This window comes from Telmatherina bonti, assembly GCF_933228915.1.
Source record: "Telmatherina bonti genome assembly, chromosome: 5".
NCBI lineage: Eukaryota > Metazoa > Chordata > Actinopteri > Atheriniformes > Telmatherinidae > Telmatherina > Telmatherina bonti.
In genome coordinates this window covers 14165267-14187370 of record NC_136623.1, presented here as the reverse complement: position 1 = coordinate 14187370, position 22104 = coordinate 14165267, and the positions used below count along the sequence as shown (strand labels likewise).

Here is a 22104-nt window from a genome sequence, read left to right as displayed (position 1 = left end):
ATTGTCATGTAGCTTCTGTTTAAGCACACAGGTAGCTGCATTTGTGGCCTTTAGACAGAAAGTTAGCTCCTCTTGCACCTTTCTGTGATATTTAATATATACCTGAAAGGTTACAACTACATGCTTACTGGGAAACATGTGCTGGGTGTTATTTATAACATTAAAATGGTCTAGTTTCAAGCTCTCTCAGTTAATCATGTGACGGTGATCAAGCATGCACAATAGTAGGAATTCAGCAAGAATTAATGTAATTACTCAACCTAAGGTTTTCAGGTTGAAATATTATATCTGGTCATTATAGAATCAGCTTGAGTGTGACCATCATTATTTTCTTAGTACCCACAAACGACAACAAAAACAAACCCAAAACAGTTACTTCGATGACCACAGCCTTCTCCTTTCATGTTCATGCCAGGCCGGGTTAAGTTGCCCTTATCCTGGTCAGGAGGGAAAGGAGGATGGACTTGTTTATTTGGTCTTTCAAATGTTTTCCTCTGAAAAAAAATCACATAGCCCATCCTATGATTAAGAGAGATTTCTTTAAAGACATCTCATTAAGTTTATAGAACTGAATCATGTCCATCAACATAAATATAAATCATAACAGTAACCAGCTAACAACAACAAAACTTGTTTGCAGAGAGTAGTACATACCGGTGACTTGTGCAGCAGCTATTTAAAATGTTTTTCTTACATTACTCTGATATACTTTGGACAAGTGCAAAAAAAAGATTTTCTAAATTCCAAAAAAACCTGAAGGGTAGTTTACAGCGGTGGCTCTCAAACTGGGGGTTGGGACGTCCATTGAGGTTGCAACATAATTTCAGATAATTGTAAAAAAACTACATAGCTTATATTTAACAAATACATTTTGGATTTTTAATAGGACTGTTGAAAGTAAACTATTAATACATAAATAAATCTGTAAAATGAGAACCTTGACTTTTTAACACATTTAAACATAAATAACAAAGTTGTACACAATGTAAAGAAGAATTTGGCTTCATATCCACAAGAAAAGTGGATTTATGTTGTGGATCTTCATTTGTTATGAAGACTTTGACAGTTTTCAAGCCTTACATTTAGAGTATGGTTGCAATATAACCCATTTGATATTTCAGACATGTAATCATTCAGTCACTGCATGGAATAGGGACGGGCTTCTTGAACACCAATGCATGTTATCTTGGGGATCATGGCTCAAAATGTTTGAGAACCACCGTTCTACAGGACAGTCTAATCCTGTCTGACTATGGTGTAGTATTAGTGTTGTTGCTTGGGAGGAAATATAGCCGACGTCAGCGAGTAGATACGGTAATTATAGCATTGAAAGGACTTAATCAGTTTTTGTTTGTGGGTTCAGCTAAATTTAAAAAGCAGTTTGTATCAACTTTATTTGTATAGCGCCACGAGTGCTATTAAAAGCAATGAAAGCAGCACCTGTTGTTTTTTCTTTTGTCAAAAAGGGATTGAAGATAACTGCTAGTGTAACACCTACGCCAAAACTCAACATATCCAAGTGATAGCCGAACTCTTTTCCTGATGTTTTGTCGCTGCATCAGTGCTGCTGTCATACATTACCACTCAGGTGTTGGGCAGGATTTGCCACTTTTTTACAGTCTCGCAGTAGCAGCTGGGTGACAGCCAGGTCTTTATACTGTCATCCGCTCTGCCTGCTCACAAACTTGTACTGCGTTGACAGCTTCCTGGTCCTCTGCACAGAACCAGCAGGAGCCACATGCAGAGGTCGCTTCAGGGTAGTCCACCATATTTAGTCTGTTACAATGATGGTGCACTTTGCCTGAATGCCCATTTACAATTTAATTTCTGCTTGCTTTGAGTTGGCAAAATAAGTGTACTTTCACATTAATTTATGTTCATTGCACAAATATAATTAATATTAAGACTTTATTACCATTGGACACGTCAGCATTTCACCAGTGTGTTGGCTTTCTTTGTTCAGGGGGATAGATAAACAGTCAGATCAAAAACAGTGGTAAGTCAATTGATTTCTGTGTCTGTTTGCAGAGAAGAAAGAGGAAAGGTACATTTACACACCATTATCTATTTATACAATAAAGATATGGTGATTTCAAATCTGTTATTGAGCTAAAAGTATTTAAATGGGAAAGTGTGTCCAAGCTTTTGACAGGTAGTGTGTGTATGTATATATATACATATATATATATATATGTATATATATATATATGTATATATATATATGTATATATATATTACACTCTGACAATATTTATTTGACAAGAACTGATTCCAAATACAGAAGTAATATGCAATTGGAGAAGAACATAACAAACACGCTGGACTAACTATCAAGCACGGTGGTGGAGGAGTGATGATTAGGCTTCACTTGCAAACACAGAATCTGGACACCTTTGTAGTTTTTGAGTCAACCATAACCTCTGCTGTATAAAAACACAGAGTCAAACAGGAGGCTGTCTGTCCAGCACTTAGTTTGCCTAAAAGTGGGTCATGAGCAGGACTATGATCTCAAAACACTGCAGCAAACAAGCTACCTATAAATCTCAATAAAATGAAGCAAAGTTGGAAAGTGGAGTTGACGAGAATCTTCCTACAACCACGAGGTTGAATAATAACATCGTACAGCTCGTGCCGATTCCACTTTGCTATTTCTTTATTTATGCGATGTCATTATTTATGATGTTTAATATCTTCTATTCCTTTCTTTAGTCTTAGTTGTTTAGAAACTCAATCAGTGTTGATCGGAGATTTTAGAGGAACAAACTTTGTTCTCATGTTGTTGGAATTTTATTATTAAGAATGGAAATGTAAAACCTTTTGATCTTTTTATTTGATACAGAAATGATTATTTCAAGTTATTTTCTTTTAAAAATAGTCCCATATCTATATACACAACTTTTCATTTTTACATAGTTTTCATTTTACATAGTTTTAATCACATAATGTCATTTGTTATGTTGATCTGGGGCCTTTTTTATCTAATTTAATACTTGAAAAAGACCAGATAGCTTTAATTTTTTTACCCAATATGTAAAACCTGAGAACTGAAACCGTGTTAGTTTACTTTTTGACACGACTGTTTTATGTCTGCTGCATGAATGTAAAGTTCATGATAACCCAGGGATTAGTTCCCATCAGGCTGAGTCAGCTCACTTTCATTTCCAAAAGTTTGGTTTCTTACTTTCATTGTCACTTATTTAAAAAAGTTTATTCATGTAGACCGTTCTGATGTTGTGTTGCTTTGTTTTCCTGCTATTTTTGAAATATCCAATGCAACCATCAGAACAATTTGTAGTTATTATAAAACTAATTGTATCTGTTGTTTAGCCGAACTACATGACTTGACCTGTAAGCTTGTGTGGATTAATTTGGGATGTACTTTATAATGCCTCTTTACAGGGCAGTTATGCTCACATGTTCCACTTGTGACATGTTTCCCTATAGTTCTCTTTGCTGAATGCTTGGTGACAGGCTGTAATCAGCATTCACACCCACACAGGGCATGCCATCGTTAGAGCTCTTTTGTACTGGACATGGCCAGTGGAATATAGCTGTTGTCAGTGTTGACTTTTTGGTTTTGTGTACATAATACTTTGCTACTCAACAATGAGGGGTCCGGACGAGGGGCAAGGTCATTTCAGAGTTTTACAGTGTGTTTTTGCTGCCATCATTTAGTCAGTCTTGAAATGATTAGCTTCATGTTTAGCAGCAGAAATATTCTGATAACACAATGATACACTGTAAAAACTAGTATAGTTGAAGGATGGGAAAGTACAAAACATGTAAAAGAGGCACTTCAGTGTTTAGTTTATTAAATCGTCATGACATTATCAAGTTTCCTTTGCCTGGGCGTTAGACTTTACAAGATTTTTTTTACAAATTTAGCTCTTCATTACTTTTAACAGTGTGTGATTTGAGTGCAGAAGTATAAACAAGTGAACGCACCAAATTCATGTTGTCTGCTTTTTTATCGCTACATGAGGCTATAAGCTAAAGAACATTAGATGCTGCTCAAAACAAAGCTGAATACCTGTAGTAACTGATGTATGGTGTGTACAGCAGACAATGGTTTTGTATTAGCGATGTGGGTCATTTAATATTGCTTAATCAATCACAGTTATTTTATTAGCATTAAAGTAACACAATTTAACTTTCTGACCTAAAAATATGCTTTTCTGACTTGTTTTGGTGGCACAGTGAGATTTTTATACTCTCCTGGAGCTGCCGTTGCACAGCAGTGTCTTGAGGCTGATAAACTGCACTTTACAACTGTTGCTTTTAGGGCACTGTGTCATTTTACAGCCAAGTTTCATTTTACATACCGCATCACGTGCCAGCAACTGGATACCAACATACTAGCCATTTTAAACACAAGTAGTGGTTGTTTGGGTGTGAATGCTGATGCATCAAAGAAATGCATGCTGACAATGTTAGAGCAAGAAATAAGACGAGTCAACATCTGACTGACTGTATACAGTTCACAGTGCAGGTAGGTTACAAAATGAACACCCCCAATGTTGTAAGACTGAACACCCCTACCATAATATCTTATTACTCCGCCCCCTCACTCACACACCTGGATTAATTGACATGGTGCAGAGGCCAAGAAAAATAAAAGCGTAACCACCAACACTGTGGAGCCATGAGTATGAGGTTAATAAGGTATAATAAGGCTGCATATTTTATGACTAACAAACACAAAGACAAAAGCTTTATTTGTAATTTTTTTCTTTTTTCTTTTCCCTTTTATTTTTTTCTTTTTAAGATATTTTGAATGTAGAAAATGTGTAAAATGAATAAATATGCTGCTCAATTTATATTGTCATGGACTACAAAATGGACTACAATGAGCTGCGAGTTTCCAAGACTTCCACATGAAGTTTAGATACACTAACCAAGCCATTTAGCATGAGAAGAACTGAGTCGTATGTTGGTCTGAAAGTGACCAGAAGGCTCACTGGGGTTTCAGATGTTATTTTTAGCCAAGATGCAGAACATTTAAGTAGTTTTCATGGAGAAATGATATAATTTTCATAATTATTGACCAACAGATCAGCATCTGTACCATCAGAACCAGCTAAGAAAAGCAAAAATGACTCAGAATAAGAGAGCTAATCAGTTATTACTCACAGATGGATGCAGAGTTTGCTGTTCTATCAGCCATTCTGGATTTTTCTAAGCTCTCCCCAACAGTTAAGCCGATGTTTAATATTGTTCTGTTTCTTGCTCAAACACTTTATCTCTTTTTCTCCATTTCCTTTCTCTTTTTGTCACATTTTTAAAAAAAAGAAAAATAAACTTTATTTGTACACTTTATTTTCTGCAATGTTGTAAAACTATAAAGCAAAATGGTGTTACGGGACAAGCTGGAAACACTGGGTACTTCACGGCAGTATTACGCCCAAACGTTTACATGAAAAACGTTGTTGTGCATAAAACTGAGTCAGAAAAATTTCATTTCAAACTGCTCTGGTATTGGTTTTTGATGATTATTTAACAACGTAATGCAACAGAACCTTAGCATTCTGGGTAATCATTGAAAAGAGGCTCATAAAACTCTAAAGAGTTCCCAAAAAGTGGTGACTTGACTAAACGTGACTGAGAGAAACATGTAAACATTGCTGATGCACCAGGATGTTGCAGCTGGTAAAGCATTAAAAAGAAACTCATATGTCTGGTTTCTCATCAAACTCCTCAAAGTGTAAACGTTGACCAAAGGCTCTTTTTTTTTTTTTTTACCTCTAAGTTTGAGCACAACTACTCACAGCAAAGCTTGGAGAGATGCAAGAAAGGAGCTCTGTTGTCAGAAAAAAAGATTCATAAGAGAGAAGCGGATGAGACGGCAGCACAGAATGCAGCACAAACAGAATTTTATCTTGATATGTTTTCATCATTGCTGCAAGCCGAAGTTGTATCTGAAAGTAAAATGTGATTGTTATATATAATGATTTTCCACTTTCCAGGAGTCTTATTCTGTTAGGAAGCAAACAACATGGAGTAGCAGCTAAGAAAATGTTCTTGATAAAATCCAATTTGTTGGACTGAGTCACTCCTCTCATGCAGCAGCAAACACTGAATATTGACTGACTTGTGTATACGGAGAAGCTGAGACTGATCAGTTCATATAAATGGAGATGTTTGAAGCTCCACTGGAGCCTCTCAGTGAAAGAATTAGTGATAAGACTTTGCTGATGTGAGCACATGGTGATAATATGACATGAGAAGCATTCCTCTCGTCTCTGCTTGTTGTGTTGCTCTGTGTGTGTTTCTGTCGCACTTGCTGGTTGTTGTTGATTTTCCTTTAAATTGATCACCGTTACAGTGTGTTTTGCATCTAATATGATCTGTTTTTAGAGCTGATGGTTATGTCTTGTTTGCTTACATAATGTGCAGACATGTGTACTACATGCGGAACGGGATCGGCTCACTTTCTTTCTCCTATCTTATTCTCCAGAGGCCTCCCCTCCCTGCAATCAAGTTTAATTATTTTTGGGCACAAAACTGTGTTTTGTTCTTTGATCTGGCTCGAAGGCTAAACTTTGCCCTATTTTTTTTTCCCTGCATCTGCTTTCTTTCTTTTACCACCAGTGCATCACATCAGTATTTGTTCAGCCTTTTTGTTTGCTGCGTTTGAACAAACCAGTATGTTCACATGGACTTTACTCTTGGATTCCTGTCTTCGGCTCCAGTGTTGATAGGGTATCTGACTGGACTTTAGTTGGAGGTCAAACACTTGCACTGATGTTCAGATAATGATAGAACTTATCGTGAAACTCTTTTACTTTTAATAGAAGTCAATAGCTTCTTTTGTACAGCAGACGATCACAGAGCAAAGCAGAAAATATTGGTGATCAGTGCAGATATGTTGCGATGAGACTGTAGAAAGCGTTTTGGATCATGGACTCTGGTGTAGTTTGTGTTGATCTTTACAGAAATGTGGTTCTGTCGCCCTTAAATACCTTCTGTGATTTTTGAAACCACAGTCATCATACTTTTATATACAGTGAGTGTTTTTAAACCGATTCAAAAGTTGCTTAAATGAGACCTATAACAGAAATAGAAGAAAGTACCTGCTTCATGATCTGCGGGACAAAATGTGCAAGCATGGCTTTTGCCACACTGGGTTTATTCCTTTTTATTTATGGGCCACCTTTTATTTAACTCGATTGACATGCACCTGAAACTGTAAAATGTTGTAAAAGAAATATTTGTAGGAAAATGAGATAAATAACCACTAAGTGCTTTTTTTTTTTTTTTTTAAATTTTTTTCGTATAAAACTGGACATGATTTCCACATGTAGCGACATGAACTCATTTATTTGAATTATATGTCTGCACTGTTACTAAATATTTCATTGGAAAATCTGCATTGTTTTAGTGTATTAGTGTGGAATATTGGGTATTCTAACTGGAAACGGCTTGGAAAGCTGTCATAGTCCATAATGCTCCTTTATAATTGTATATATGTATATATAAAATTACCTAAGCATTATTTGTATAGATTTTCTTTTAATAATGACATGTACTAGTGCGCTGTGAACATCACGGTACAAACTGGTGTGAATAATTGTATTTTACATATTGAGCTCTTTACAAAGAAAAAATACTTCACTTCCCGCTGTTCTCTGCTCTCTCTCTCTCTCTCTCTCTCTCTCTCTCTCTCTCTGTCCATGCCTTCCTGTCTTTTCCCCGTCTCTTTCTCTGAACGCCAGTGTGCCAGTCAATGTTTGGAAGCCTTCGCTCATATCTCAGTTGTATATTTATCTCTGTTCTTCCACTCAACCTTCAGTCCCTGCAGCCCTAATAAGGTATGGATAGAGGGACAGAAGGAGGGTGAGGAAGAATGGTGGGAAAATGGTTGAATGAGAAGAATCAAAAGTATTTTACCACAAAATAGTTTTAGTTTAAGCATATGTGTGTATTTCTGCTGATGTGCACGCTTTTGTGTGCAGAGAAACCACATAAATGAGGGTGAAAGGGCCTGTAGGTGGAGATATTCCTGAATGTTGGGAAGCACTTTGATGTAGAACTTGGTAAACAGTGTAAATAATGACGTTCTTCTTGACAAACCCGCATGAATGTGAGAGACAAAACAATAAGTACAATATAACAGAACTTCAAAGTATCTAGCGTTTGTCATATATTGTCTTCCTGCTGTACACATCAAAGCATCCAAAAGGCTGCGTGTGGACACAGGCGTGACGCGCAGCAGAGACCCCGAGACACAACCACAAACCACCTCCCACATCTTGAATTCGTTTCCCTCTTTTTGCTGTCGTTTTCACTTTATAGTGAGGTGTTTTCTCTGCCACAGCCTGTTTTCTGGAAGCCTGAGGGGATTTCTGTGTTTTAAAGTGCTCATGCTGTATTACTCAACTGTGATATCTACTCACTGAACTGTCACCTGATGCCCCATATGCTTTCAGCCGTGCTGCAGATTAAATTACCACAATTTTCACTACAGTCAGCCAGTCAGCATGACCCCCCCCCCCCCCCCCCCCCCTCTCTCTCTCAACCCCCCTACTATTAACTACCTCCTCTGGTTTAGCCTTTAGAAATGCCCCAGCATAACATGGAAAACTCCAGGAGCCAGTGGCAGCAAGGTCTGCAGCAGCCATGGATCAGCAGAGTGGCTGGAGGTCAGAGTCCCGCCTCTTCAGGGGCAGAGTCAGACACAGAAAGCAGCAGCACAGAGAGCGAGAAGGTAAATGAGTGAGATGAAGCTGCTACAGATGACGATATAGATGTTTTTTTTTTGTTTTGTTTTTTTTTTTCACCAAGAAAAGAAGGGGATTCTTGGACGCAGTTAAAACATTGAATCATCAGCTTGAAACTGAACAATTTGCTTGTGATGACTTTTGCTGCTTTTTCTTCCATTTCTGCCAGTCTTGCATTAAAAAGCTGGAGGTGGGCTCCTTGAAGGTCCTGCCTTCGCCCTCAATGCTCCAACATCGCATCACAGAGATCAACCAGCAGAAGGAAGAACTGAAGATTGAGGTGAGAATGTTAGACGTCATCTAGTTGAGCACATAATCATCAGATTCTCTGATAACATCACATTTTAGAAGTTGAGTTATCCTGGTTTTGCTTAAAACGTGGCCGATAAGAACAATCTGTGAGTGTTTATTTGCAACTAAAAATTCAACTAGTTTCAAGCAGTTCTCCAAGAAGAAAAGGCTGAACATTTTACAGGTTCAACAAACTAAATCTGAGTCAAACTTTTCTAAGGAACATTTAAATTATTTCTGCTGAAGTCTCCAAAACACCATGCAGAGTCCAAGACCAGCGCAGTCATGATGAAAAAAATGCATACTTCTGACTTGTTCAGAGTCTGGTCAGTATGATTCAGTTCAGTCACATCTTCTGTCCTCTCAGTTGCAGCTGGAGATCGCTTTGCTGCAGGGAGAGCTGCAGACAGAGAAGAAGCAGTTACTGAAACACACACAGAAGTTGCAAACGCTGAAACAGGAGGCCACACAAAGAGAGAAGCACAAACGCACAGACAGACTCAAGGTAAGTGATCAACAGCAGCGCTTTTCTTGAAATCTCTTTGTGTTCGCAGTTTCTTATTCTATTCTATTCTATTCTACAGTCATTTAGCAGATGCTTTTATCCAAAGCGACTTACATATGAGTGAGAACAACACAAGCATGAAATCAAACAGTAGAGGACATCGTAGGAAGATGCTAGTGGACTGTCCAGTTGGATGCAGGTCCTTCCATGAAGTGCTACGGGCTGTTATTTTATTTTTTATTTTTTTTGTTTACTCTCTTCCCACCCCTTAATATCACCTATGTTATAATACAAAGAATTAATACCATAAAGTTTGTTGAAAAGAACTGGGCTAAGTTCTCCAACTTTCCAACACATATAGATATACTAAGTGTTGAAGAGCTGAGTCATCAGCTTGCTCTTAAAAGTAGACAGGGACTCTGCAGAGCGGACACGGTTTGGGAGATCATTCCACCATCGTGGCACAATAGAGGAAAAGAGTCTGGCTAGTGTTTTAGTCCCACGTATTGGTGGTAACACGAGGCGTCTTTCACTGGAGGAACGTAGCTGTCGAGAGGGCGTGTAGGTCTGGATTAGGGAGTGAAGGCAGACGGGAGCCGTTTGAGTTATTGTTTTGTAAGCCAGAAGCAAAGCTTTAAATTTGATGGTGTATTCATGAATACATGTGTCAGTTGAAATTATTTGTGTTGACTCAGCCTTGAAATGACAAACCAGAAAAACTTATGGGATTCTGTGGAAACTAGGGCTCGGTAATGGTCCACTAACATCAACACAAGATCATGTCAATGATAAGTCAGCTCCTACGCAGTAGCTGTTGGGTGTTTCACGCACCGTTACGCAGATGTTTAGAACAATTCTGTGGTTGTTGAAGAGATAGACATATTGCACTGTTTTTGATTCTTTGTTAAGATGACTTTTTTTTTTTTTTTTTTTTTTTTTTTTTTATTGATGGACTGAATGCCTGTTTAATTTATTTTTTGTTTGTTTTGTCTGCAATTGCAGGAGCGAGAAAGACTAGAAGAGGAGAGGTGCAGGGTGGAAGGGCTGAAGAAGAGGTGTGAGGAAAAAGAGAAACTGATTCCCAGTCAGCCAGAAAGTCAGAGAGAACAGCTGAAGCTGCAGCTGCAGCAGGTAGGTGATCTATCATGTTAGTACATTCAATTCAATTCAACTTTATTTATACAGCGTCAAATCACGGCAATGCCATCTCAAGATGCTTTACAGACAGGAAAAAAAACATAATGAAAGCCAATTCATAATAGCCTATATAAGGAAACCAACATGTTTCATATACCGTATGGCTATATACTGCATACTTTGATGCTGTTTGGTCTGACATTGCTTGGTGAACATAGTAGGAACACTCAACTGAAGGCCCAAGCAGTGAACTCTGGTCTGCTTGTAAACTCAGGCTCCCGGTTCATTTGCAAGTGAATCCTGAATCCTGGTGTGGTTTGCTTGCAGGATCATCCAGTGAGCCAAAAAGAGGAAGTGTGGTGGAGAGCAGCATAATACAACATGCTCAATGCCTCTCTTACTGCTTATAATGGACTGCTTCTTCTATGAACTCTATTAGGTTGAAACAAGCAAGTAAAAATAGAAACCCCAAGACTGCATGAATGTATTGTTGTTCCAAACTGAATGAGCCAGCTGAAGAGGAAGGATTTCTATTTTCCATCCTGACCAATTGATTTCTTTCTTCTTCTTGCTTTTTTTTTCTTCTTAGTCCCTGAACACTGCCGCTAGCAAGCAGGTGTTGTAACTGTGCAACACTGTTTGGGTGGTTTGGTCCGCGTGAGTGAAGTTCAGTGTGAATCCAAACCAAACTGGTTTGGGATGTTTGACAATCAGATGCCGCCTGAACTATCCTGGTGTGAATGTACCGTTAAAAGTACTCAACTCCTTTTTTTTTTTTTTTTTTTTTTTTTTTTGCTGTTTGCTAGAAAGCAAACTTCGCAGAGGTAAATTTGTAATTACGTCTCCAAAAATATATCACTGAAACAGAAACTTGCATCTAATTTGTACTGCTGCAGATTATTTTCATTTGAAGGTAGGACATTTTGTTAACATGATCTAAAGTGAGAAATAAAAATGTTTGCATTATCCACTCGGGATTTCTTATAAAGATTAATCAGTCCGCTTTCGCTTCAACACAACCGACAGAGACAAGATTAGATTTTACAGAGTTTGTTGGCTCATATCCGCTTCTTTATCTTTACTGCTAACCTTGAGATATGATATTATTAATATTGTGGACAACACCCAACATGCTCTATTAATACAGACGCTAAAGCAGTCATTGTTATGGATAGGTAGGGAGGTCATCCCAGCCCAACCTGCACTCTAATGAGCATCCAATCCAGAGTATTTTTCCTTGAGTGGAGAATGCGTCTTCTGGTGTGAAAAACAGCTTGTTGGAGGCTTAATTCCAGACATTGTCCTAACTGTATCTGTAAAAACGACTATGTAGTCAACATAACCACTTAGTGTGGCTGTCAGTAAAGATTCCTAGATGGGATTCCTATTTCAAATAGTAAGTCAGTAGGCTGATCAGTGATTGGCTGATGCTGGTTAACATAGGTTGAGTCAAGTCTAACGACACCTCAGGCGAGTCACGACTCTCACTGACAGTCATAGACTCTAAAAACATCAGTGGTTTCACGTATTACTTCAGTGAAATCTCCCACTGTCTCCATCAGAGCTGTAGAAGCTCCTCCATCCATCCATCCATCCATCCATCCATCCTTAGAAAGCACTTAATAGAAATGTTGTGCACAATGCTTTACATTAAATCAAAAGAAAGAGAAAAACATTATTACAACTCATGCTAGCACATGGTAACACAGCAAATGCATGCAACATGTCTCAAGAGGCGCCGTCCCAACCCCATTCACTGTATCGGGAAGTGAAGACACTGGGGGGAAAAATGTTAAGATGAAATGAAAATTTTAAAAGCCTTAAACATGAAAATAAAGATAGAGTAAGAAACACTAAAATGAGAATGGTACATTATAAAGTAACTGAACCCAGTCCAGCTGACTTGACTCAGTCGACGTATATGGTGGTAAACATCTGCTCATCAAAGACCTGCGAAGAGGTCAGCATAAAACACAAAATTATCATTTACGTTAGTGTCTTTATCTTGTCTGTGAACATATTGCTATTTTCCATAGCAGTGACGTGTCTTAGTCACTGTAAAAACAAACAAGAAGTTGGTATGAAATTACTTTGATAAGACCAGTTGGACCAGATGTGACACCTTCTGAAGAGCTGTATGAGGAACTCTTCCTCTTGGCTTCTGAGTGTGCATTATTAAAACTGACCACACAATAACCGCAAATGTTTGTGCAGTCATGGTTGGCAGGATTCCCTGAAACAACACCAGTGAGGCCAATGATCTTATCTTGTTACAACTGAACAAATCTGCTCTTAAGTGGATTTAAACCTATAGATGTGTTTTCATGGTCATCAATGCGACAGTCGTTTCAGAGACGTAAAACAATCATGCCGGATTTAAATTAGTTCAAACCTTAATCCCTGTGCTTTCATTCTATGTCTAATCTCAGTTAAATTTATAAGTAAATATGTTACTAAAAATTTACTCAAAATTACACCTCAGTTTTCCAAAAGATGTGTGAAAATGAAACTCATAGAGAGTTTGTTTCCCTTATGAAAGATATCAGCATGTCTCACAACGGGTGTGTCTGACTGGTGATTGTTCACTACCTGCTCAACCTGATGTGTCATTGTTTTATGAGTTTTACGCACACCCACACAGATCACCGGCCTGTGTGTTCATCCGGTGAATGTGACAGAACAAGAAAAGAGACCACTGTTTAACCATATTTTTAGTGGAATTAAGCAGCAGGTTGTTAACTTCTGTTGTAACATGTCAGATTTGTTTGGGAAGAGCATTTTGGAACAGGTTTGGCAGAAGTTGCTTCAAAAGAAAACCGCACACAAGAAAAGGACTTTTGTTCTTGGTGCACAAAAGAAAGGAAGCAAGTTTTACTAATATGAGTGGGTTTGCACTTTTACCTAGATTTGCACTTTAAAATTCTTTTTTTTAAATGTTTTAAAACTTTTCTGTAATTTCATTTAACCAATAGCTTCTGAAATTAGTGTTAGAACCCTAGAAAGGTCACCAATTACCAAATATTGTGTTATAAATGATAATGATATGCCTCAATATCAATGCATTGTGGTTGTGCTGTAGACTAATTGCTTCCTGCCTTTCTTGCTAACTGTCTCCAGCAGTTTGGTTTGGTTTGGATTACTGGTTTGGGGAGCAGTCCAGATCCTACAGACAACTGCTTGGCTGGTTTATAGTCTGCTTCCCTGTTTTGTGTATTTTGGCCGTGGCTCCTTTTTCCTTTGTAACTTTTGGTTATACTAAACTTCTTTTTGGAACATTGCTGCTTTGGTAGTCGTCTTATTTGTTGTGGTCTCCTTTGTGTTGAGCCGTGTTAGAGGCAGTCATAACATTACCCCCCCCCCCCCCTCCCCCCACATCCCTGATACTGACAAATGTTCCTTTTCAATGCCTAATCTTATGAGGCGTCGCGTTGCCCTCGTGGTGTGCTGTGGTATCCAGCACCAAACCATCAGAAGGAGTTCCTTTAAGTCCAGTAAGCTTTGAAGCATGGACTTCTATAGGTCTGATTTGTTTGTCCAGTAGGTCCCACTGATTTGAGTTATTTGTATATACCATGTAATTAATTCTCAGTTAGGGGGATTTAGATAGAATTACAGGTGAAAACAAAGTGCATTAAATCAATCTGCAATAAAGAGAGCAACTCTGAAATCTATGGAAGATATAGAGGGAAAACATTTGCAACCAGGAACACAAGAAACCAAAAACGCAAAGCAAAAGCATAAGAATCAACACCTAAAACTCTGCAAATCAGACATGAAGCCAATGTAAAAGATGAATCTTCAGACAGCTTGCAGATCTGAACCCCAGAGGAAGACTGGTAGCATAGGTCCAAGGTGCCAGGGACACTTTTACTACACAGGGTTGCAAAGTGCATCTCAAATGAGACAATGGGCTTATAAAAGCAGACATACAGGCTTACAAGTGAGCTTATACCGAAAAATAAAAGTACACTTGAAGCAAACATGGGCTTGGTGACTTTTTGTAGAACTGAACCAATAAAGTTTATTTTATTTTTTGGTTAATCAGTTTTGCTGTAATCACTGCAGGAGAAGGAAGCAATGGAGGCTTCTGTTCGGGCTTTCGAGGACTGGGAATTCCGAGTTTTGGAGCAGGAAAGTGGCATCGATGATGATGAGAGCACGTTGGAAAAGTGGAAGGAGGGCGAGGATGAGCTGGAGAAGGAGATCTCATGTCAACTGCATGTGGTGAAAACTGCGCAGGTAAACAAAGTGGCTCAGAGGGAAAATTTCACAGCTGCTCCCTGACACGTTCCAGAGGTTTGCAGCTTCTTAGCATGTTGCGTCCATGTTTACCTTCCCTCTTAGATCAATGTCTTGATGTCAGAAAGAAACAAACCAAAATCATTCATTGTAGTCTTCATACAATAATCTTGGTTAGCTGGATTATTTTATTCTGTTCTACAGTCTCTTTTCTCCAAAGCGACTCACGTCTGAGAGTGAGAACAATGCAAGCAAGAAATCAAACAGCACATCATAATGAATAGGCAGTCAGACTGCTGTGGGTCCAGTTGGACACAGGTGCTGCCATGTAGTACAAGCAGCAGCACAATTGAATAAATCATCAAAGCATAATATCTTTCTCTGTTGGGTTTTTTTTAAGCTGTAGCAAAGTATTTACTTACTGCCCACAACAGTTGAAGCCCTACATTAATGGGTTGTTGGGATGTGAACTCGTGTATTTAACCACTCCATCAAAGTACAGTTGATGGTTGTCATTGCAGGTTAAGACTTGCTCTTCTTTCTTTTCTCCCCCTCATATGTTGACACGAGCATAAACACTTGACCTCAGCCCGTCACCCTGATTCTGTCATGAGTCTATACAAGGAAGCTTCATTATATCAGAGGCCACCATGAGCAAAAATGCAAGAGCAAGATGGGAGGAAAACAAAACGGGATAAAACGCGTGAGGGGATTTGGAAAAGTTTAAATAACTCACAACTGCTAAAAGAAAGTCATGTTAAGTATTGGCATCATGGGAATTTGTTATAACAGTTGGAGGTTATTCTGCGCTTCGGATCTGTCATTTTGAAATAAAATCCCCACAATTTGGAACTTAGATTATCATCAAATGTTACAAAGAAAAATATTTATTTGAATTCTGTAAGTAATTTAAGAAGCCTGGGACATGTTGGTGCTTAATTTATTTAATCCTACGATAATAATATTATAGAGGTTTGTTTTAAATTTCCATTTTCTGAGCTGTCAAACAATAATTTTGAAAGTTATAATGATGTCTTATTAAAGCTGCAATCTTAATTTAGCTAAATAAATATTAACCTATAGTGAATGCATAACTTTTTTTTTTCTCAACTTTGAGGTCTCTATACAGGCATAAACACAGAACCATCAGGTGTGCATTGACTTGCTTATGTGCACAACTAACTTTATTTGTTTCCTGTCATCATTCCTGTTGTCTAAGCTGCAGCAGCTGCAATAGTTGTTATACATCTTTTAATTATTATTTCAAATAATCTGCCTATTTTTTTAACTGAAAAACATCAAGTTATGTGTGTAAAAGAGTCTTTTTTTTTTATGTGACTTTGCTCAGAGCCTGAAGATACAAAGAGAAGTCATTGCTTTCGTCAGACAACCCATTAACACAAAGAAAGCTTGACTGTGCTGAATTTGCACCTGGTCAGGTGCTCTGAATTCTGAGCATGGTGCTCACATCTGCATGGATACCGACACTCGCAATGTCGCGAACTTGGAGGCATCGTGCTAAACTTACACATTGTGCACCATGTCCAAATATTATACTGCAGTATTTACAAGTTATCACAAGTCTTACTTCCACTCATATGTCCTGCTTTACCTCAGAATGCCACACCAACCAGTCCCTCTGCACTGTACAGGAGTTCAACAGTAGTTCAGGTTGTACTTTAACATGTAGGCTGTGTTTGAAAGATAAATGCTGTCATCCAGTGTTGGACTTGAGACCAACAAGGAAGTGTAGTACACCTGATGAGCACTAGAGGCTGACTCCAAAAAGTCAGAAAATATTTTCCCCAAGTCATTTCAAGCATTCATTGCATTTATACTAAGTATACTCATACTTGTTCTGACATAGTTACATAGATGCAACTCTTCAAAGATATTTGTTTTCCTCCAATCAAGTCACTCGTATTGTTCCAGCTTCACTCTCGTCTCCATGTTTGAAAGCAAGTTTTTTTTTTTTTTTTTTTTTTTTTTTTTTTTCATTATAGAAGCATGTGTTAGTAACTACTCAGCCACATGTGAATTAATAAATTAAGTGAATACATTTAGGATTTAAATAATGAAAACATGAGCAGCCGTCTCTGGTTAAAGTTTATAAAGCTTAACAGGTGAAAAATGTGATGGGTGTCTTTTAATGATTCTCAGCAGCACAAATCAATCTGCTGACTTTCTCCAAAAAACTGGAGTTATCTGATTAGATGTGCAGCCGGCAAACCCGCACAATGCACACAAAATCAATCCACAATGTGTTCATTTCAGCAAGTGGTACAAGATTTTTTTTTTTTACATCATTAAAGTCTTTAATATTCATTTGGACTTTGCTTCAGGCACATAATGCACCTGGTGTTGAATCAAGTGCTGAATGCGCCTGTAGATTGGCTCCAAAAAAAAGGAAGAAGCAATTCTTTACCTCCTTTATTTTCCCCCCATGATAAAAATACACTTTTCTGCTGCCATGGAGGATTCCATTCAGTCAGAGACAGCAACAATAATGTTGAATTGTTCCCGAATTAGCTGAAATATGCAGGAGGAGCTGAAGATGGGCATTGTGTGAGAGGGAAGCCAGTTGACTCAGCTGCACTTTGACTTTGCTGCATAATGGTAGCTCATCTCTCTGCCTGTCTCTGTGTCACATTTGAGGTGTTTAGGAATGGATGTATCATTAATTGAGGATTTTTGTTTACTTACACTTTAGGCCTAGCAGTCGTATGCACTGTGTTAGATCCACTTGACTCATAGCTGCATGTTTACTCACACCAACACACGAGCCATCACATCTGGGTTATTTCTACTTCACAGCATAATGAACTGATTAAGAAAAGTGCTGCCAGCCAGATGAATCAGCGACATCCTCTAACATCCACTGAGGGAAGGGAACCATGTGGCGGGGAGCGTTGGCTGAAATCATTCTCTGACTTTTCAGGATCGAGTCCAGCAGTTGGAGAAACAGCTGAGGGAGATAGAGAAGGAGAAGGAGAGGGAGCTAAGTGCCTTGAGGAAAGAGAAGAGGGAGCTCATCCACACATCTCAAACAGTAAGAGATTTATTGTGTTTTTACAAATGTTCTAATCCTAATGAATTTAGTTTTGTGTGGTGGAGGCATTAATGTAGGACTGATTAAACAAAAAAAAACAAACTGTTGAACAGCTCTGCTATGAGTTTGTATTGGACTCTGTGGGGACTGTGGTGACATTGCTGTCATTTGGAGATGTCTAACTGGAAAAAAAGAGTAGATCTGTTTGACTGGAGAGTTGCATTATGTGATAAAAGAAACTGTTTTCCTCTTTTGGTGAGAAAATTGTTCCATTTGACATTGTTGCAGGTTAAACTGCATATTTTTGGTTTCTTCCCACAGTTCATTGCTACTTACAGTATGCTTCTGAACATTTTGTAAACTTCTTTTCAGGCCTGTCTTGTTTTCATGTTTTACAGTCTTACGTACATCAGAAAGGATCATGAATAATTTTTATGCCAAGCCAGACTTTTTGGTATTTAAGTCTTTTTTTTCTGTGTCAGACAACATGCTAATTGTATTTTTATTATCTTTTGTTTTCCATTTACATGGAAATGAAAGAGGGTTCTGTGCACTTCACAGGAATCCCACTAACTTTTGCTACTGCTGCTGTTATTCAGCAATGCTCAGTTATTCTAGTGATCTGTTCATTAGTTCATATTCCGAAAGTGAACATTTTTTTACGACTAAAAACCAGTTTCTTTCTCTAAGTGGTTGTCTCTTTGTATTGAACATGTGATGGGATGGCAACCTGCCCAGTGTGCACCCTGTTCTGCCTGATAATGTCTACGATAGGGTCCTTGGCTGGTGCAGCCAAAGGATGGATGTTTAGATTGAACCAGCGTGGACAAAAAATGTCCCATTAATAACCCAAAATCATTTTCCAAGTATTTTAACAGTTCAGAAATTAGATGTGTAATTTCAGAGCTGTAACTTTATTTACTTTTCTAGCATACAGCTTTAGTCTGTGATGTTCCAGATTTTTAGTTTAACTTTAACATTTAAGTTCAGTTTTGTAGTTTTAATAAGATTAGATTTATTTATAAGATATTTATAAGATTTTATTTATAAGAATTTGATTTCAGGCTCAGCTAAAAATCAGCGCAGAATGCACTTCAAAACACCTGATAAAAGGTTGCCTCTTTAAAAGAAAGGTTTACAAGCTTCCAAACATCACTGATAATAAAAATGAATACATGAGAATTGTTGCATATCATTTATGTTTTGGACATTTTGGTGTAGATATATAAGCATCTTAGCAAATGGCACAATCTAAACCACCATTATAGCTGCTGTATGTTTTGGGGTTTGGACAGAAAAATCCCATGACTCTTTAAGTCCCATCAGCTCTTAACAGCAATTATAACTCTAAGTGTTTAGTTTTACAACCCGTGACTTTTCCTGCATATCCACATGATCTCTAACCTTTGAGTGTGCATTCTGGATTTAGTCTCCTCCACTGTAATGGACTGGTTATAGTGGTTTAAGTATCTTACTAGCATTTCAGCTTATAGACCCACGTTACACTGACGTGATGTTCCCATGTTCTGGGAAAGGCAGGAGGAGCTAAGCAAGCTTAAGTACGGTGGCTGGGAAGTGCAAAACAACAATGCATCCAGTGATACAATTTTTCAGTACACATTTACATCTTGAAACATGAAGCTGTGGGGCTTGATGGTGGTAAAACCACGTAGTACTGGAATCGATCCAGCAAGCAGCTTAACCAGCAGAGATGTTTTGCCCATTTTGTGGAGTTTAATTCCAAGTTTTGGGGTCATTGTGTGGTGATTGTGGGTTCAGCTTGGACTAATGTTGAAGGAGAAGGGTTTGGTCTTATGGACTGTGGAAGTATTTGAATGAAGATCACACAAACAGTGTTCATATGATGGAAAACCTACATAATGTCTGCTCGTCTTTGCTGGTTAAGCTGCTTGCTTCATCGATCATCTGCGTAGTTTACTGTTTGAGCCATCTTGTCCCCACCATATACATAATAAAGATGGTGCTCACCACCAAGCCCATGGTATCACTTCAGGGTCTTGTCTTCATAAATGTGTTTCCAAAACTTGTAAAACTGTTTTGGTAAATTTGTAAACATATATATTTTTAAGTGATTCTTTAGATGTAAATGTATTTCCTATAATTGTAAAAATGTTTGACTGGATGGTAAATTGTTTTGCACTTCCCAGCCACCGTACTTAAGACCGATTCCTGGATGATGCTATTCTGAATCAGCAGTGGGAGATAATGAGATATCATTAAGTATTTTTTTTTCAATTATTGGGAAATGTGTAACATTGACAACATAACTTTACATGAAGTTATTTTCATGTTTTTATCTTCAGTTCAGCTTTCTAAAACCTCCAGTAAATACTAATAGTTACATATTCTCTGTACTGCTGTGTCTTTGTTGTAAACTGTTGCCAGTGTATGTGACAAACTCCGTCTCTAATTAAACTGCGCTGTGACTTTATCTCATTGTCAGTGGTTTGCTTTTTATCAGTTATGACAGCACTGGTTAAAATAAGCAGGAGACAAGAACTGGAAGAGGAAAAAACAAATCAGACATGGAGAGGGACGGAGTGAGAGGGAGTCGGAGCGCAATCCAAGCTGGAGGAAAGGGCAGAGGGAGGGAGAGAAGGGATAGAGGGAGGAGTAAATGATTTGAGGGAGGGTGCTGCGGTTGTGAATGTGTGTCTAGAGGGGAGTGTGTGTGGATACATGAGAGGGAGAGAAGGCAATCTGGAAGAGGAGTCACATCCCTGCAGCAAGCGGTAAGCAAAGAGATCTACCTGACTGGAAGGCATTTAAATGTGATGTTTAGATCATCGGCTCGATAATGAGAAAAGAGACAGGAGGAGGGATGACAGAAAGGAGATAAAGTGGTAGATAGAGGAGGAGAGAAAGAAAAGATACTGTCAGAGTATGACTAAATGTGAATGACCACAGTGTCGGCACGCAGGACGTCCTTCTGACAGGTTTGTTGTAAACTTCTGTTTATCTTTAGAGGCTACATACAGCTGTTTAGTAACTGTTGTTGGAAAAATCATATGGGAAACGATTTAAATGACTTTCTCTTTAGAGACCTACCAAGTTTTGGAGAAAATAATATCAGAAAGCCAGTAACTGCGAGTTAAAAGCATTGAAAACCTCAGTTTCCACACATTCCCGGACAGCATGTGCTTGTTGGGAGTGTATGAGACCGACAAGGGTTAACTAGTGGACTGCATGTGGTGACTGAACTGCTCATGTGTTTGTGAGTCAAGCTGGGAGGGAGGGTTCTAGCGAAAGATAGTGTGGTTGCGATAATTTTTTAACTCATTCCGATCCATCTTGGAGGAGCAGATGAGTTTTAATTCTCAGTCAGATGTGGTATGTCGACCACGGCAGATCCCCACGAGGCTCTGTCGCCTTCTCTCCTGCTACAGTTGGTTAAAATCTTTTTAAGCCAGTCTTCATGACATGTCTTCTTCTGAATTTTAAGACAGAATCTGGTCTTACAGGTTCTTAAAGAGAAGAAGCCGCTCTCTGATTGGTTAAACATCACCGGTTCAGCTCCTTGCATGATGTCACTCTCTCCTTTGGCAGTCCATAAGTCTCCACAGGTATGCCGCTGGTCACTATGGAAACAGTCTGTGTTTACAATTAGTCTGTAACTCATTTTTTATTTATTGTTGATTTATTTGCTTATTATCTGCTTACAAAACGATGTTCTGCTGCAAACTCTGGGTACTGGAATCATGTGGAAGTGCTGTGTTGATGGCTGTGGTGCCTGAACAGAACACTACACACACACCAGACAGAAAACGCTGCTCTGGGATGGGAAGCACAATGAAATCCAAGGCTTTGGTGTGTCTTCCAAACTGCCCAGATCCTAATCTGATCATGTCTTAGCTGATGTAAACAAACCCGGACAGAGCTTACAGGAAACCTCTAGAGGTTCTGAGTTCATGTCCAAACGGGTTAGATTGCCTTCAGCGGCACAATTAGCACTTTGGAGGATGCTTTTAATGCTGTAACTGTGTGATGGGATATTTCTTCAACTGCTTTACAAATATATTATTATTTAATAGAAAATAAATCAAAAGAGGTGAAGAAGTTTTACATTTTTTTTTCCTACTAAAGAAAAATGCAGGGATTCTGTGTAAATATTCATAACACACATTTGATGTACACCGTCGTTTCAT

The 22104-nt window shown here is 38.4% G+C and overlaps 1 protein-coding gene across 1 annotated transcript in view; it reads left to right on the top strand.

Annotated features, from left to right (window-relative positions):
* phldb3 (pleckstrin homology-like domain, family B, member 3) overlaps positions 1-22104 on the top strand; it is a 28971-nt gene that overhangs the window by 1111 nt on the left and 5756 nt on the right. Inside the window, exons 2-8 of the mRNA XM_079240812.1 lie at positions 8549-8704; positions 8887-8997; positions 9376-9513; positions 10516-10644; positions 14716-14889; positions 17828-17938; positions 21421-21522. Of these exons, the coding sequence (XP_079096938.1) occupies positions 8558-8704; positions 8887-8997; positions 9376-9513; positions 10516-10644; positions 14716-14889; positions 17828-17938; positions 21421-21522 (912 nt within the window). The 5' untranslated portion in view covers positions 8549-8557. The remainder of the gene's footprint in view (positions 1-8548; positions 8705-8886; positions 8998-9375; positions 9514-10515; positions 10645-14715; positions 14890-17827; positions 17939-21420; positions 21523-22104) is intronic.